At 53.8% G+C, this 18,303-nt stretch overlaps 1 protein-coding gene and 1 pseudogene across 2 annotated transcripts; both read right to left on the bottom strand.

Moving 5' to 3' along the window:
* Window positions 1–2,457: 2,457 nt before the first annotated feature.
* On the bottom strand, window positions 2,458–17,772 carry KLF11 (Kruppel like factor 11). Of its 2 annotated transcripts, none has more exons than XM_016138088.2 (4): window positions 17,327–17,772; window positions 8,184–8,453; window positions 5,985–6,942; window positions 2,458–3,225 (listed from the first exon to the last, which is right to left on the bottom strand). In XM_016138088.2, the coding sequence occupies exons 2-4, from the start codon at window positions 8,334–8,336 to the stop codon at window positions 2,969–2,971; spliced, it is 1,368 nt and encodes a 455-aa protein (XP_015993574.2). In that variant the 5' UTR covers window positions 8,337–8,453; window positions 17,327–17,772; the 3' UTR covers window positions 2,458–2,968. The 2 variants fall into 2 exon arrangements, with proteins under 2 accessions (XP_015993574.2, XP_015993573.2); XM_016138087.2 differs by lacking the exon at window positions 17,327–17,772 and adding an exon at window positions 9,477–9,656.
* On the bottom strand, window positions 10,924–11,042 carry LOC118605741 (annotated as a pseudogene).
* Window positions 17,773–18,303: the final 531 nt, after the last annotated feature.

Here is an 18,303-nt window from a genome sequence, read left to right as displayed (position 1 = left end):
GGCGGGGCCGTCCGTGCAGCTCCTTCAGTGGGGTGTGGGTGCCGTCTCGGCCAGCGTAGGCTGGAGAGAAGGGCCCCCGGGAGCAGGAGTGAACCCTGTGGCTCCGTCACATACTTTTAAAGCCTGGGCCGGGGGTGGTGGGAGGAGGGGAAGGGGAAGGGGAAAGCTGCAGGACGAGGGACACGAGGGCACGCGGCGCCATGAGCCTCCTCTGCCAGGACCAGGCCCAGCGCCAGAGTGGCCAACACGGAAGTCTCTTCACACGCTTCTCTCTGGCATGAACCCCCCAAGGAATGAGAGCAGAACAGAACCCCAGAAAACAGAGAGGAGGAAGGTTAGGTTGCACCGATGACTTTTGTAGATTATTTTCTGAAAAGCGACTGGGTATACTGTAGTGCAATTAAATGACACACGACACAAGTCCAGTTTGCAAATCGAAAGTTGTATATGATTCAAAGAAAAGTTACATCACACATAATTCACTTAAATAATAAAGTCTGTTACATAAAACGTAATTCCAGAACATGTAAAATTTTATTACTGAAACTGCTTAAAAGGCTCAAAGTCAACAAAAATCAAGCAAAACTGCTCAGGAAATAAAGTGCACTGGGGGGCCGTGTTGCACGCGCTCTGCTCGGACACAGAGCGGGCGGCAGAGGGTCCCCACGCTGAAGCCGCCATCACGTGGCTCCGGTTCTCAGGACAGGACTTTTCACACAAAACGGTTTCCCAATTTACAGTCCTTCAATTGACAAACAAGGCAAAAAAAAAAAAAAAAAAGTTGTTTACAGAAGTTATTCTAAATCTAATCAGGAAATGAAAGTATAAATCAAAACTATTTTTAACATTCTTCAAAAACACTGCTCAGAGAATGAAGTTCAATGTGACAAGCAACCAAATACTCAAAGACCTTATGTCATCCACCAGAACACTGAGGCGTTACTTTGTATAACTGAGGAAAATGTCCAGACGCAATGCCATTCGTGGCATGCACGAAGTCAAACGTTTCTGCTGATGTAAGATATGAGTTGGATAACGGATTGGGTGGTGGGGAAACACGAGCTATATACATTTGAGTGTGGTTCTCTTCAACTGTATTATGTCTCATGACCAGCACGAATGCGCAACCAAGGAAGTGTCCAAAAACATAAAAGCCTCCTAAACACAGCCAGCACTTATAGGCCGGGAGGTCAATTAGCAGTTGATACTAGAGGACAACTTAGCAGGTATCAACTAACATATAATGAATGAGAGGGTAATCAGACTAAAAAGACCTGAACATAGAACCTAATTGTATTTATTCACTATCTCATCTTCCCATTTTAATAAAGGTAAATGTCAATGTGGCAAAGACAAAATCGAAACACACACGGCACGAACCAAACCTCCCCAGAATCACAGCGCAGGGTAACGCACTGCCCGGGCGGCCTCCGTGGCCTCCTGGACCCGGGCAGGGCCCGGGGCGGCCTCCATGTGGTTAGGGTCTGCGCTTGCGCAGCTTCCAAGTGGTGCCCACTAGCTATTTTCTAGGCAGACTGCAAAATGCCCCCCTTCCCAGTCATTTTGTTTGGCTAAAACAATTTCCTTCGAATGACCTGAACGGAAGGGCAGCGGGATGGCATTACTGCCACTTTTCAGAACTTGCATTTTCTGTAGTTCTTAATAAAGGAACGAGAACACTGGAGCTGACCATTGGCATGTACACTTCGCCTCAGATAAGCTACGCTTTGGTGGAAAGTTCCTCTAACCAATGAGGATATTTCCTTCTTCTCTAATAAGAAGTTACTCTACCCACAAAACACTATGGATAAGGCCACAGCAAAAGAAGTCAACTGACAATTGACGAAGCAGCTGGGTTTGAGTACTTATTTGTTTTTTGGTGTTTGAGGTACAAACAGGAAACTGGTTTGTTCCTGGCAGAGCATGGACACTCAGATCCTACAGCAGCTTCCTGCTCACAGGGTATCTATAGAATGTTTTAAGTTGTTCTCTGCGGCAGGGGTCCCCAACCCCTGGGCCATGGACCTGTATACTGGTCTGCAGCCTGTCAAGAACCGGGCCACAGAGCAGGAGGTGAGTGGCAAGCAAGCGAGTGAAGATTCACCCGTGTTCGCAGCTGCTCCCCAGCACCAGCATCACCGCCTCAGCTCCACCTCAGATCATCAGACAGATTCTCGTAGAAGCACCGGTCCCTGGTGCCACAAAGGTCAGGGACCACTGCTCTGGGGAACATCCTCCACAAGTCATACCACAGACACAGGTAACTAGTTCTACTAAACCAAAATTTTAATTCCTTGGGCTGCAGCTTTAAAGAAATGGTTGCCTGGAATTTCCCTTGAAAATATTATGAAGAAGCTGACTGCGGTTTTTTCCTCTATTTCTTTACGAGACCCCTATTCAACCAGTTCTGCTACTAAAAAATTCTTAGATCTAAAAGGCCTGATTACAAACTTTTGATTTTTTTTTTTTTGGCTGAATAATGTGCCAAGGTTACTAAAAGCAGGGTTACTATAAAAACATTGTTAAACACTGGAAACAAGATTGCAAAATCATCTATATAGAAACTGGTGATCGGAGTACCAATGATATAAATACTTTCATAAAAAACAGTATAAAAATCAGTACCCTGTCTCATTTCTACAAAACATGAATAGAAAGGTTGTAAAAATCCAGGTATTGTAAAATTTATTGCCGAAACGTTTATTTGAATGCTGGTGATTTACATTATCAAATTTTCTTCCATTTCCTTAAAAAACTTCTAAAACTACAAAAGATATTGAACAGGGTCAACCGAAAAGAAAGTTAACCTACTTTCATTAGAACCAGTTCCCCACTTCCCCCAGCCCCCGAGACAACGGTTGTGGGGAGAGAAAGCCACCAGTCCCTTTCCTGAAAGAAGGCTCCTTACAACTCCGTGGGCCACTTGCCAGCCACCCCCAGCCGGCCTTCCAGGCAGCGGCCGGGGGGCTCACCGGTGGCCTCCGGGTGTCTCCAAGGCAATGCTGTTCGGTTTGCCAACCTCTGCCTGCCAGCCAGCGGTCTTCTTGGTGGTCAGGTGGCGCCGGGCATGCTTCGACAGGTGGTCGCTGCGCATGAAACGCCGGTCGCACGCTGGGCACACGAACTTCTTCTCCCCAGTGTGTGTCCTGCGGTGGCGAGAGAGCTCGTCCGAGCGGGCGAATTTCTTACCGCAGCCAGCCCAGCTGCAGCCAAAAGGCTTCTCTCCTAAGAGGCGAGAAAGCACAAATTAAAGTGTAGCTGCTCAACGGTTCACTTGTGGCGTTTTGAATTTTGTTCATCAAAGTCTAGGAAGAAAGTAATAGCCTATTATTCTGGTGTCAGGTCACTCAGAAGTCAAGAAATCCTCCAAGTCTCATCTCTTCCTGCCTCCCCTGAGATGTACCACGCCTGGGCCCAGAGCCCTCAAACTAATCTAATCTTTCAAAAGACATTTTTAAATAAAAATAAATCTTTGACTGTTAGCTCATAGCAGGGGAAAGATTTTTGAAAGGAATAGTAATTCTTTCCCTCTCAAGAAGCTACGCATCTAAAAAGATTCCCTCCAGGGACCTATATGACTTCGCAGGCTCATTACTTCCATCTTCATATGTTATTTACCCAACAAAAAGGTCGCACGATGGGTTGGAATTCCAACAGCCACCTTCCTGTTGCCGTTACCAGCTCCCAGAGTCTGTCATTCATTCATGTGCTGAGCCCCCAGCAGGCGACCCTCACTGTGTCTCCCTGGAGTCCCAGAGGTGAGCCGGGGGGGTGGGGGCTCTGTCTGCAGGTGACATGAAGCCCTTCCCCACAGAGCAGAAGGGCCCCTTTCCTGCATCCTGAAGCTCTTATCTTGATCGGGCTGTGACAATCGTACATTGCTTGTGTGACCGCGTGAAATGACTTGTTAAGCACTGCTACGCACCGCCGTGTGACCTGCCTTTCCAAGGGGTGATGACTTGTCTAGTTCATCCGTCTTTGCACAGCTTAGCCCCGGCGCAGTACTCTGTATGGCAGGTGGCGAATAGGTGCTTTTGAATGAAAGAGTGTTGGAGAGACACCAACTATTTGATGTTTTTCATAGTTGAATTAATGGGGAATATCCGCATCACAATGGTTTCGTGAACCATTCTAAGAAAAGGCCTGAACTTCATGGATTTCAAAGACCCCATGTTGTAGACGTATAAAAAGGATGCCCACCTGTTCCCAGGAAACCAGTACCACTGCTGGCACCGGGCCAGGACGGCCAGGTGTTGAACAAAGACGAACCACCCTTTACCCTGGGATTTATAAAGTACCCTACCTGTTTTCAACAGATCAAAAATGTAGCTTTTGCTCACTTTACCTTTTTCTAATTAAAACATTTTTCAGGTCGGTCGAGATCCATGGAACACTATCTTATTTAAGGTAAACTTACCCAAAGTTTCTATTTCTTATGAAAGTTTCGTGTTGACAAATGGCATAAGAAGCTGATCCGAAAGATCAGCTTCTTATGCCGGTTATTTAAATTGGAGTATTTTGGGAAACCTGAAAAGAGCCTGTGCTGATCATCTCCTTTCATGCCATCCTGCATTTCTCCCAAGTGAGGCTGACGAGGTAACAGTAAAACCTCATTCCATCGCCTCCCCAAACCTGCAATCTGTGTTTGGATGCGATGTGAGGTTCACCTCAGTCGGATCAGCAAAAAACAGAACCGGCCAAGTCAGTGAGCCCGTCAGAGGCGCCTGTCCCCTCTGAATCAGCTACGACAGCCACCCTGCAGCACCAAGGGCCACCCATAATTTACTAGTGTCAGGTTCTTGTGTCGGACACCAAGAGTTTATATCCAGTGAGATCCGTCAAGCATGTAAGGAATTTTTTTTTAAAAAAAGAAAAAATGTGGTGGGAAACACAATAAACCACTAGGGTCAAAGAAGAAAGGAGAGGCGAGGGGTCACTTCGAGAACTGACTGGCAAGGCCTTTCAGGGTTTTCCGTAAGGAAGGGTGGAACTGGAGAAAGTAAAGGCAGAGAGGCGAGCTGCTGGCGGAGCCTCGTCCCCGAAGCCGACAGCCCACGCTGCAGAGTGGGGCGCAGTGGAGCCCCTCCTGCAGCGCCTGCACCCCGTCCCAGACTCCGCCTCACTCTGCAAGCTGGAGCTGCCACCATCAGGGCTTCAGTGTGCTGATTAGAGGCCGCCCTCTCTCACGCATTCTGGAATAAAGCACGACAGCGACGCCCTCCCGTTCCCTTTCCCTGCCGCTACGTCCCACAACGCGCTGGTGTCCCACAGGCCGGTCGCAGACACTGTGGTGGAAGGGGTTTCGTGACCAAGAGCGTCTATGAAACACACCCTCACTGCGGAGCCTGTGGCCTGCCACTGTGCTCCCCGTAAGTGGTCCTGTGAGCCCTGAAAGGCGAGTTTCACAAGCAGACTATTAAAACCACAGGACCAGCTAAGACCGCAGAGATCACTGTCATTACAGTTAATTTCTTGCGTGATTTCTCCTTCTGAATTAAAACCTATATATTCCCCAAAGTAAGGAACTATATCCCTTTGAAGTTCATATTATTCTAGAATTCAAACTTCATTACTTTGGGGAGACTTTTCCCCATAATAAATCTAAGTCAGTCACACTGATAAGATGTTTATTGAACGGGAGCGCACATTTTCTAAAACGCGAAGAAAAAATAAAATGTCTACTGCGACGTGAAAAGGACGATGCGAGCATCATCTAAATGCCCGTCAAAGGACCACGATCCCAGGGCTGTGCTGCATCCCGCCCACTGGGGCGAGCAGATGCCACATGGTAGAACCGCACTGACAGCTGTACTAATGCGAATCCCAAACCTACAAGACTGTGAAGGCTTTTCAGAACCTAAAGAAAAAAGCCATGTCTCCACTTTCCCTGTGGTCCTCTCACTTCCCTCCCACTCGAGGGCTCAAGTGTGCTTCTTAACCATGGGACCTGACATCCCCGAGGCCCTACCTGCCTCAGTACTCACCTGTGTGCGTGCGAAGATGAGCCTTGAGGTGGGAACTTTTGAAGTACGTTTTCCGGCAGCCTGGAAAGTTGCAAACATAATTTCTCCTTCGGGAAAAGTCTACCTGAGGGGCACAGTTCTGGCTGGAGGCAATGAACACGGGAGCAGGGGCAAGAGGCAGTAACCTGGTATTCCCGATAGCCATCATACTCGAAGAACAGGCGGCAGGCTGGGGGAGTGCCCCCTGGGGCAGAACGAGCATCACAGTTCCCTGAGGCACAGATGGTCCCACGAACACAGGCTGGGGCAACAGAGCAGCATGGGGTAGAATGGGTTTGACAGTCCCGGCTGATACTTGGGGAGGTGGCTTCAAAAAAGCTGATAATATGCCACTTTGTCCAGTCACAGGGATCATTTGGCAAAGGACCGGGGGACTGGGGATGGGGACAGAAATCAGAGGAGCGGCTTTCCTTGGCAAGTCATTTTCGTAATTCTTTGGTGAGCAGGTCTGAACTGCAACTGGCCAATGTGCCTGCTGGCCTTTGTCAGTGGGGATCAGGCCACCCGACTTATGTGAGCAAGGCTGACAAGACACTGCGTTAACGCTGAGTAAACTGTTTGTGAGGTGTGTGTCCTGCGGAGCTTCAACATGTCCCAGAAGCCGTGCTTCTCCTTCTCTGTTGTCTGCCAGGGGGCATTCTTGAGTCTGCGTGGGGACAGGAGTAGGGCTCCCCATGGTGTGGCGAATGACACTGGTCACCACGGCCCTGCAGGGGGGGCGGCCAGGGGCTGGCTCCAGCAGCTCTGGCTTCAAGCCAGGCAGGTCCCTCTCTGCCCCCCGGCTCAGCACTCTGGCTGCCCCACTAGAGGCCGGGGGGACGGCCGTGACCACGCGTGCTTTGGGATCAGTTACTTGGGAAGGAACAAGCGTCCCCGTCGACAGCTCCATGAGATCAGGGCTCTGAGGAGGAGTCATGCACTTAAAAAAAAACAAAAAAACAAAAAAAGGTACTGTGTGAAAAGGTTGTTTTGGTTAAATTTTAAAAGGGTCTTACTTTGATCATGTTGCCCCCAGTGCCTTTTTAAAAAACCTGTAGAAAAGACTGGTATAAGCCTGCTCACAACCACGCCTGGTGGGTTTCGAGGCTGCATAAGGCTCTTTACTTTCGCGTTTTCTCCCCCTTTCCTGACCTCTCCCAAATCCGCCCCTTTGCTCGGCTGTGAGAATGTTGGTGCCGCTGCTGGGCTGGCACAGTTGCTGAAATGAGCAATATAAGCATTAGGACTAGAGGTGAGGGAAAAAAAATCATATTCAAAATGAGAGCTTTTCACAAAAACTTTAGATTCTTGAAAAATGTTTAAATTCCAGTTAAATCATTTAACCACAACTTAGCTGGTGCCTACTAGCTGCAAGGTAATCCTCCTGGGATGATCCCACAAGGCCATGCTCTAATCCTGCCGAAACCAAGCCTCTCCTTGTACTGCCCCCGACAACTCCCACTTATCGTCGGCCTCGCCATGGAAGGGCCCAGGGCCGAGCAACTCCCAGAGGGGCCTGGCAGCCAGGCAGCACTGGTCCAGTCATCTCTACCGCCTTCTCGTCCCTCTCCAGGTCGGCTCTCCACACCCTCCTTCCAGTGCAAGCTTCCAGCCCAGGACAATTAGATTACTATTTTCACTTCTGTTAGCAACTGACAGCTCTCAACTCCTCCAAGCTGAGAAGCAATTTCTCCCAGCAATTTCATAGCTGTAGCAAGCTAAGAAAACAAAAAACAGTGCTTGACTCTAGCCAACTCACACAAGGGAGAAGCTGGCTGCCACACGGAGGCCGAGAGGCCACTATTTTGACCCTGTTAACGAAGGGTGTCCTGTGCCAAAGCACAGGCTTTCCTTGGCCACCCACGTACCGTGATCCTGGGCAGGTTCACCTGGGGAAACCTAGCTCCCTGCAATTCCCCAGGGACATGAGTATAGTTTACTGTCTTGAATCAATCTATAGGCCGCATCCCATGGACATTTTAACACTGCGTCTGCAAGCTATCGTCTATCAATGGACAGAACGTATTTCCAAAAGACAAAAGAAGTTTCGCCCTTAGGTCCTCCACGTGGGGAGGCCGTGAACTTGCTCGCCAGCATCCCAGTGCATCTACCCACGAGGTCCTCGGCACAGTTATTTAACGTACACGCTGCACAAAAACTCTCCTCTGCCCCACCTCTTACCAGCGTCGATAAAGAATGGAAGTCCTTTGGTAGCTCGGGTGCGGCGTCGTCCACATGCACAGTCGTGGTGACATCTCCAGAGTCAGACACGGGTGTGAGGGGTCTGACCTTTGACAGGTCACCTTTCAGGGACCTTTGACCCCAGGAGCTCATGCAAACGAGAGCCTCAACGGCTTCGATGTCGTTCTGCTCCAAGATGCTGCATGTAGACCTTTCGCTGTCATGCCGCTTCCTCTCCAGGATTGACTCGCATATGTCTATGATGTCAACCTAAAGGCAACACGACACGACGGCTTCTCAGTCCAGGGGAAACAGCGGGCTAACCCTGACGGGCACGTGGATACCCAGCCAGGAGCCTTCGCCATGCAGGGAACAAATATACCACGTGCCACGCACAAGCTCTGTTCTAGGAAAAAGTGTCAATAGAACACTCTCGGCAATTTTGCTTTTAAGCCAATGTCCAAAAAAGAAAGGAAAATGACTGGACTTGGCTGGCAAGGAGTTTCCACAGAAAACTCTTAAGAAATTCCTTAAAAAGGAACGATTGAAAAGACTTTAATTCCTGAGGTGTAAGCCAAAGCGGCTAGTCGCACGGGGAGGCACTGACACCGACTCTGTCAAAGGATTGAGAGCATGGCTCTTCTGAGTTGGCAAAGCCACCTGGAGTGTGTCCCTACACGTGCATTTCTGTCACCTCTCGGGCGCACTCACCACAGCCCTCTCAAGGCAGGGCGTTGCCCAGCCGAGGAAGGAGCGCCCCGCCCGCCCCGCACCGCGTGCCGCCTTCCCGCCAGCTGGCGCCCCGCCCCCTCGCGCTCTCCATCTCCCGCGCGCCGCGTTCCCACAGTCCCGGCCCCGCCGCCGGCGCCCCGCCCCTCGCAGGCCTGGCCCCGCCCCGCCGCCCGCATGCCGCGTTCCCGCCAGCGTTTGCCCCGCCCCCTCGCCCTTCCCACCACCCGCATGCCGTGCTCCCTGCAGCCGCGCCCCGCCCAACCGCCGCCACTTCACAGGGCCTGGTGACGTCATGGCCTGGAAATAGCCCCGCGCCCAAGGCCGGCGGGGCGGCGCCGCTGCGGGAGCGCGAGACAAAGCTGTGTGAAGGGCCGCGCGAGGCACACACACGCCCCCCCCAGCCCCAGGCGGCCACCACCCCTCTGGGCTCTGGAGCCCGTCCGGGTCCCTAACGGTGCGGCCGAGGCGAGGCCCCGCGCGTCCCCGCCCTCCCTCGCGATCACGCCCCGCACAGGCAGCGCGAGCCCGCCTGGCCCTTCGCTCAGATGGGCGGCAACTCACCGCGCGCGTCTCGCCCAGACCTGCGGAGCCCGGCGCGTGCATGGTGCCGGCGGCACAGAGGCAACAAAGCGGCTGCGGGGCGGGAGCTCAAAGCACGGCAACAGGCGCACGTGCGTGGCGGAGGCCGTGTCCACCACTCTGCGCTCCTGCGGCCGATGCGCGCCTCCGCCCGCCGGCGCGGCTCTGCCCTGGCTCAGCCCTCGCGGTGCGGGAGGGGCGGGGCGACCGCGGAGGGCGCGGCCGCGGGGGCGGAGCGCGGAGGCAAACCAAAATACACCGCGCCCCCGCCGGGGCGGGGCCGGATGCCCACCAGCCAATCCGCGTGCGGCTCGAGCACGGCCAGCCAATGGGCGCCGGGGGGAGTCGCGTAATCAAAGCCTGGCTGCGGTGTGATCGGGAAGGGCGGGATGCGGCACGTGTTTTGGTCCGGGGAAGGGGCGGGGCCTGAGGCCCTGGAAAGTAGGGGAAAGGTTCCGGCGGCGGCGCGGGCAGCGCGGGCGGCGCGGGCGGCGCAGCTGCAGCCAGGGAAGTCCCTGGGCCTGGCTGGGCTGACTGGGGAGCGGGGGACTGCGCTTAAAGGCGCCGCCTCCTGCAGTCTTCCAGGTCATAGACTCCATGGACTGAATCTGTCCAGTAGAGGGGACTCACTGTAATTGTTTTTAGATTTTATTAATCTACTGTCAGCTGTTAGAAGTGCATCACTGACCAGGAAGAGCTTTGAAAGCTGGCTGGATCCAGCTGACATACCTGCATCTTCTTTTTCCTGCGGGCACCCAGAGCAGTTTCTACGCCTGTGTCTGCCTCTGGTGCCCCTCCTCACAGCTTTGGGCTAGTTTCCACTGTTGTGTGTGTGTGTGGGGGGGGAGGCGGGGGGTGGGGGGGGGCAAGCCAATTAACTACCTGAAAGATGCTTGGTGAAACCTGCTCTTTCTTCTCCGACCCCTGTACTTCCGTTCTCATCCTGAGAAGGAAGGAGGTGGGGCCCACGGCTCTGACCACGACTTGTTCTTCACAGGCATGTCCTGCTTGGGCAGAGGAATTGAGTACGGTGACCACCAACTCCTTTCTGTTTCATCTTCCCCACGTCCTCCACAGAGCCTTTCATGACCTGTAACTTTTCTGTTTCTTTAGTTATTTGTTGAGTGTCTTCCCACCAGAGGGAACCTTCTTAAGGTTAGGGAGCTAGCTTAATTCACTGGAAATCCTCAGTGCCTGGCTCACTGCAGCCAACAGTAACTGTTGGTTGGATAAATGAATAAAAGGCAAGCACTTACTGCACTGCCCCCCCCCCACCCCGCCTGCAGCTTGGCTGTCCTGCAGACATCTCAAATTCCGTGTCCTTGAATCTGAACTTATTCTCTCTAAATCTGGGTTTCTCAGCTCCAGATACCCACAAATCCTCCCTTTTCTGCACTTGTTCCTTCTGCCAGTTTTTTTTTTTTTTTAACACCTACAGCACCTGGTCTTTCTAGGTGGTCTCCCATGTAAGTACTAACCAGGCCCCACCTTGCTTAGCTTCCGCAATCAGATGAGATCCAGTGTGTCCGGGGTAGCATGGCCATAGACCCTTCTGCCAATTACTTCATGCCCTTCTTCTTCCTAACTCTCTCTCAAACTATTAACTTCTCTCTGTCACCCACTCCTGCCTTCGTCCAGGCTCCCATGATCTCTGCGATTCCTGCCACTGCCTCCCAGCTTCCTGCATCATTTCCACCCAGTTCCCCAACTACAGGACCCCTTCGCACATGGCGTTCCTTCTGCATGGAACACCTCAGCCCTTCTCCACTTGTGCTCTGCGCGACGGCACCGCAATTTCTCAGGGAAGCCTGTCCTGACTTCCAAACAGCAGGGCCACCCAGGGCTTTGGAGTCAAACCTGGATCCAAATCCCGGCTGCCAGTGTGGCCAAGTCGCGGCTCTTATCCCTGTAGCCCGGGAGGGGACGGCAGCTCTCCAGGAGTCTGGTGCCTGAGCTTCTCTCACCTTAACTTGTTTCTGCTCCCAGGACAACAGGAACGCTTGGAAACTTGGGCAGCAGAGGCTCCGGGCCCTTAAGGCACGAGGCCCGCTTCTGCCTACCGGTAGCTCATGTTCCAGAAAGACAGATCTTCACTCGTGCTGCTCTCGCCTCCCTTCTCCGCTGCCGCTACCCAGACATCACTTTTCCGTGAAGCTTTTCCACTCACTCTCTCACTCCAGGCTGTGGTTGCCACCAAACCCCAGGTTCTGGTCCTTCTTGGAGTCAGAGGGATGTGGCCATGTTTGTAAACCGAAGACAGAGGCCATTCACTTAGACACTACGGAGGTCTCGTCAGCACCAGGCACCACAGACCTCCCGGCAGAGAAGGCTGAGCAGACAGACTGCGCGTGGACACAGATAACGCCCACGTAAAGGAGAGCAGGTTGCCATTGGTTAGACCGTCACCACTTTATCAAGTGTCCTTCCGGAGAGAGTCTATGTATACGCAGATATACCGTGACACAAAGCATAGTGGTCTCTGTACCTTCTGAACCTCGCTTGCTGACCTCGCGACGTGTCTTGGTGGCGATTACTTTCTGTACACAAAGACCAGCCTCATGCTTTGTAGTGGTTAAATAATATTTCCTTATATCAACATATCATTATTTACTTAACCACTCCTGCTTAAGTCGCCAGGGGGTTGGGTCGTTTCCAGTTTGCCGAGACATCGCGTCCGCACACCGTTTGTCCACATGCAAGGACGACTACAGGAACACGTCCTAGAATTGGGATTGCTGGGTCAGCTGCTCTCGTAGTTCTTTTTTTCCTTTTATTATTTTGGTTCTTGGTAAATTTTAATTGAAGTACAGCATAAATACAGGAAAGTGCAAAAAGTGCCCAACTCAACGGATTTTCACAAGGCAAAACACACTTGTGTCACCAGCACCCAGATCAAGAAACAGAATGTTAGGAGTATCCTGAAGCCCCTCCGTGATGCCCGTCCAGGATGACTTTTATCATGGCTTCTCACACCACGCATCACTTTTGCCTGTGTTGAACGTGTACACAGAGAATTATATAGGATTTATTCTCTTTTGCGTCTGCCATGTTGCATCTAGTTGGGATTCATTTGTTTTCGTTGCTGTTGAACACAGTGTACTGGCTGATTCTTCTGTTGATGGCCATCAGGGTTGTTTTCAGTCTGGGGCTGTTATGAATAATAAAGCTGCTATGACAACTCTGATAATGTGGGTATGTGCATTTTTAACTGAGAAAAATAGTCAAATTGCCCTCCAAGTATCCTTTGGTGCTCATTTATCCTGCCAGCAATGCGTTGTAAAGCCCGTTCCCTATTTCTTCACTAATGCAGGCCTTCTTGAATCTTCTGACTTTTACCAAGCTACGTGGAAAAGGTGAGAATTCATGATATTATTGTGTATTCCTTTGATGGAGTTTACTTGAGAGTTTTCGTATATGTAAAAGCCATTTTGATTTCTTTTTTCTTTGAACTTTGGAAGGAATTTTAAACGGCAGTACAGAAGCTCAGAGGGTGTTTATCTGCCGAAGGGAAAGGGTCAGTGGAGCAAGAGGTGGGGGAGGGGCCGATGGTGGGAACAGGTTGGGAAGTGCGGGCTGGGGGGGGGGGGCTGGTGAGGCGCACAGGGGAGGCAGGACAGGCAGGACGAGAAGATGGCCGCGGATCCAGAAGATTCTGGGACAGGAGAGGAGGCCAGGGTGCTCGCATGTGACCCACCGTCTTGGTGACATTGGAGGGTAAGCTCTCTGCTGGGGAGGGTGCCCCGGTGAGGTGAGAAGGGTTTGGAATAGACTCAGAGCAACATGTTAAGGACTCAGCCAGACACGGTGACAGCGACTGCCTGCCGCACTGAAGACCTGGCCACAATGTTGGCGTTGACGCTGCACAGAGCATTGGGTTCTTGTCCTAGCTCTTGGTATTAAAGTGCTGGGACACCTGGGGCAGGTCTCATTGTCATCTCTAAGTCTCAATTTTCTGACCTGCGCAGTGGAGTCGGGTTAGCCTTGTGGTTCATATCGGTCCTGAACTATGAGCACTTTAGTTTTCCTGGTTTTGCTTTGAACATAAGGACAGAGAACGCGTTTTGTGTGTGTGTGTGTCGTTAAGTACGGTTTAAGGGCTATTGTTTATTCAGAGATTATATACTCCTAATATTTTCTCGTTAGAATGTCCTGCCTCTAGGGAAAGACGGTGACAGCAGATGGTACCTAATGCCCTAACTTACGAAAACAACACATTGGCGACTCAATGGCAGACCCCAGAGTTTGTTCTGAAGTCTCATGGTCAGTGAAGTGCGCAAATCTGAGACTCGATGAGGTGTTTTTGAAGGTCGGTTCCCTCTCTGATAACTGTGTTCTGCGAGGGCCGGTCTGTCCCCATGGAGCTCGGCGGTGCTGGTTTCAGGCCTTGTCAGAAGCAGACAGTTGGCGCTGACTCCGCCCCGCCCTGGGCCCGGCAGCAGCCGACAGGGGAGCACCTGCAGCATGCAGACTCCTCCTCCTGAGACCTCGGTGCCCCTCTGGGCCTTGGCAGCTCTTGAGTTTTCAGTCTTTGGTCGGAGCCCAGCCGTGGAGCCAAGAGGAAGAAAGCGGGGCTGGGGGCGGCCCTGCCCGCCCCACCTGCCTGCCCCGCTGGGCGGTGGGTCAGGGAACACTAACATGGGAGGGCGAGCTGGCTGCCCGCCAGGCCTGGGTCCAGCCCCACCCTTCCTGCCTTTCTCTTTCTCCCTGGGCTGAGCTCACTAGACTGGAGGCTGCAAAAGGACCAGGTCGTGCTCGACCAGTGGTCTATAAGACTTAATAAATGAGTGACTAATGATGGATTAATGAAATCACCCACCCCCTAATCCCTTAGCTGTTGAGTGATTGATCTACCAATTGCCTGGCAGTGGGTGTCTGCTGCTGCCAACACCCCAGGGCTCCTGTCTCCTTCTCCGGGGACACTGGTAGTGGGGGAGCAGAGGGGTTCGTAGGGGTAGTTGAGGCACATACCATCCAGAGCAACCTGTTTACCTTACAGATGTGGAAACCGATGCCTTCCCTGGTTGAGTTACGGGGAGCTTCAGCTCAACAGACATGCATTAAACACCAAACATGGGCCAAGAGTCATGCGAGGTGTTGGCTCTTCATCCCTTTTCATTCTATGATTTCCAGCCCCATTTTATAGATGAAGAAACTGAGGAATAGGGAGGTAAAGTAGCCTGTCCATCGTCACTGGCCAGTGCTGGTGGAGCCAGGATCTTTCTCTCCAGCCCAAGTGCCGGGCTTTCTTCTCCCAAGTGTTTTCTGGAAGACGGGCACAGAGCACACGCGGCCCTGGCAGTGTGCCTGGAATGGTGGGGTGCGCCACCTCCCAGCTCTCTGCCCCTCCTGGGAGGGGCGAGGGAGGGGGCTGCTTTGTTCCTGCTTCTGCTGATTATCCTTTTGCTTAGCAGCTCTGGCTGCCTTGAGGCTGCTGGGCTCTGCCTTCTCCCTCTGTGTCGCCAAGGAGGCACACCCTCTGTGTGTTGTGTCTTCGGACCTTCCAGGAGGGAGAACCAGCTTGTGTCTATGGGTCAGGCCCCCCGGCTCAGGTCCCCAGCCTGAAACTTTTGCTAAAGGAAAGCCCCAGGACGGGGCTGTGGGTGTAGTGGGCCCCTGGAGGCTTCTCTGAGGGGGACCGATACTTGGCAGGGACTCTGGGCAGGACAACCTATGGTGCAGGGAAGGAGAGCCCTACTGTGTGCTTAGCGATATGGGACCGTGGAGGAATAAGAACAACCCTGACCTTCAGTTCCGGCCATTTGCTGGAGAGACTGACCCACGAAGAAGGTGATGCACTTATACCAAGGGCCAAAACGGAGGCACAGGTACAGGGCCACAGAGGGTACCTGCCCACTCCCGCCCACAGAGTTAGCAGCAGAGCATTCTGGGACGGCTTCCCACAGGAGTTTAGGGACAAGCAGGCGGTAACTATCCAGAGAATGGAGGTGACGTTTCAGCGTGGACGACATCGCATCCTCTTTGCATGGACAAGGAGTGCCCGGTAGATTGAAAGAAGCCCCAGCAAGGAGCTGTGGCAACATCCAGTCCAGCACCCTTGACCTTGAGCAGCATCAGAACCCCGCCTCGCCAGGGTGTGTTGAAATGGAGATGCCGGGCCCTCCCCAGAGCTCCTGATTCAGAAGGTCTTGAATGGAGCCAGAATTTGCATTTCTAGGAAGTTCCCAGACGACAACGCCATTGGTCCAGGGACCGTCCTGTGAACACCACTGCTCTGGTCCAACCCCCTCGTTTTGTGGGAAGAGAAACCGAAACCCAGAGAACGAAGCTACGTGATCCAGTCACCTCTGAGTGTGAGCAGAGACACGCCTGGAAGCCGTGCCTCCAGACGGGCTCCCAACTCAGCGCCCTCCACTGTGCTACGAGGTCCCCTAGACAGATGCCACCACCCCGTGATCAGCCCCAGAAGGAAGCCTTCGGAGGCCTGAGGGGCATTGGGCAACAGCATGCACTACCTTCTGGCCTGGGAGGGCCACCTTCCAAGTGTCCCCGGGGCTGCTCAGCCCCTCTGCCTGGCTGGAAGCTTGTGATGGGTGCGCTGCCAGCCTGGCTTCCCCAGTGACCCAGTGTGGCCCTGGAACCAGCCCAGCTGGGCAGCAGCTCCAGGCGTTGGCAGAGTGGCCAGTGGAGAAGTGGGCCCAGAAGGGGCCTGAGCCAGGGTCTGTCCCGAAGCCTGCTCCTCCCTCCCGCCCTCTGGGGCAGCCAGGCTGAGCCTCCGTCAGGCTGCACGGGCCCTGTGGCCCCATGCTGGCCAGCCCCCTGACTCGGCAGGTACAGAAATGGATTTTAACCCCTCGAAGGAGATGCCCCACCCAGCTCAGAGCAGCGCACAGCGGGACCAGGGCAGTCGTGCAGCTTTGCCCCGAACGATACCAATATAAAGTAAGACGAACGACGTTAACACAAAGTGAAGAAAACGGGGGTCGCGTCGGCCGCTGTCATCGCGCACGGTGCGCCAGACGCTGTCGGCACCCCCTCCCCCCCGATCCCAGCGAAGGGGTACGCGGACGTCGTAGGCATCGTCACTCCCATTGCGCAGAGGCGGAAACTGAGGACGAGGTGGGGGGTAAGGAACTCATCCAAATCACACAGCCGTCTGCTCCGCTCGGCTGCTCGCTGCCCCCCGGCCCCGCCCCAGGCCTTGCCCACAGGTGAAGGTGTGCAGGCTGGGCCCTCGCGGGCCACTGTCCCGGACAGCAGTGGGAGTTTGAAGTCCCTGGTTAGGTCCTTAAGGTCTGTGCGGCTGGCCCAACGGAAGATTTCTCTATTTTACATAGCAAATTAAATAAATTTTAATAGTACCATTGCGAAAAACAGCTCGTCCTCCTTCTAGGAAAGAAATACAAAAAAGCACATGCGAAGTAAAATTCTCCTGGCGCCTCCTCCCCCTCCCCCTTTCTTCCCCTCTCTGTCTCTCATCACAGGGGGAAAAAGTGCGTCTCCCCCTCTTCCATCGCCCCCCCAGGCAGGTAAGCAATGCCAGACTTTGTTCTACGTGCAAACATACCACACACACACACACACACAGACACACACACCCCATTTGGATTTTTAAAGTTCATGTTGTACTGCATTGGCCGTCCAGTCCCGGAAGCCTCTGGCCCGGGGCCACACTGACCATCGAGCCCATGCGTCCTACAGGCCCCTCAGGAGCCCAGCCAGCACCTCGGCTTCTCGTTTCTGCGGCTCTAACACAGGACTGAGAAGCCTGCCCAGCTGAGCCGTTCCAACAGGGAGAGGGGACCTTCCGCCACGCTTGGAGAGAACAGGCGACCGACCGACCCCCACTCGGAGCAGGGTGCTCTTTGGCTTACCTGGGCCCAGGCTTCCCCTCACGTCAGAACCAGTGTGTCTGTCTGTGTGTGTTTTGTTTTATGCCTCGGAGAGAAGGGGACGGCTGGGAGCCTCATACTGGGACTGCGTCACCGATAGCCCCAGATATGGGCCCCCCAGGGACCTGAGTCCCACGGGGCGGGGGCTGGTGCCCCCGCCACTCTGGTGCAGGAAACCACAGTTGGCTCCCCAGGCCGGGTGGCCCTGGGTGCTGTGAGCCCAGACTCCGCGGCCCCAGGGCCTGAGCGTTTTCAGACACCCCCACCCTACGCTGTGCAGAGTGGGGCCTGGAGGCCTTTCAAGTTTCCAGCCCGCGGCTCCCAGCAGAGCTCTGGGTGGGGAAGGAAGGGAGGGCCGGGAGTGCGGCAGGCCCAGCACATTCCTCTGGGTGGGAGCCGGCGGGAAGGGTACTGGAAGCACCTTGTCCCTCGGGGGCACACCGAGGGCTTTGTTTGGTGTGGGGAGAGCAGGAAACTCCCCACCCTGGGGAAAAGCCCTCCCAGCCTCAGGGTGGGCCTGGTCACCACTTCCTCTGCAGATGGACACACCCAGGCTGGTTTGCCTCAGGCAGCTGGTGGGGAGGGGGTAGTGGTTACAGGGAGGCCGGCTCCTCTCTGCCTCGGCTTCCTGCTCTGAGCTACAGGACACATTGTCGGGGTGGCGGCAGCATTGTTGGGATGGCGGTATGGTGGCAGAGAGCAGACAAAACAGTCCCTGTGGGCTTTACCCAGCCTCCGGATTCCAGCCAATGTCAGCTAGACCCCAGACGCCCTGCAGTCCAGCGGGCACGGGGGCTGGGAAGCGCTGTCACCAAGATTCCCCTTCCACGTGTAGCCCCTACTCCTCATGCAGAGGACATGAGAGGGTTAAATGACCCCACCACCATCCAGAAAGTGGACGGGCTATGCTATTCGTTTAGTCCTTTCAACAGACTCCTGCTGGCAGCCAGCCCCGAGCT

The sequence above is a fragment of the Rousettus aegyptiacus genome, unplaced genomic scaffold (genome assembly GCF_014176215.1).
Source record: "Rousettus aegyptiacus isolate mRouAeg1 unplaced genomic scaffold, mRouAeg1.p scaffold_m13_p_7, whole genome shotgun sequence".
Lineage (NCBI taxonomy): Eukaryota > Metazoa > Chordata > Mammalia > Chiroptera > Pteropodidae > Rousettus > Rousettus aegyptiacus.
Note: the sequence above shows the minus strand (reverse complement) of the source record. Positions and strands in the feature narration are given on the sequence as shown.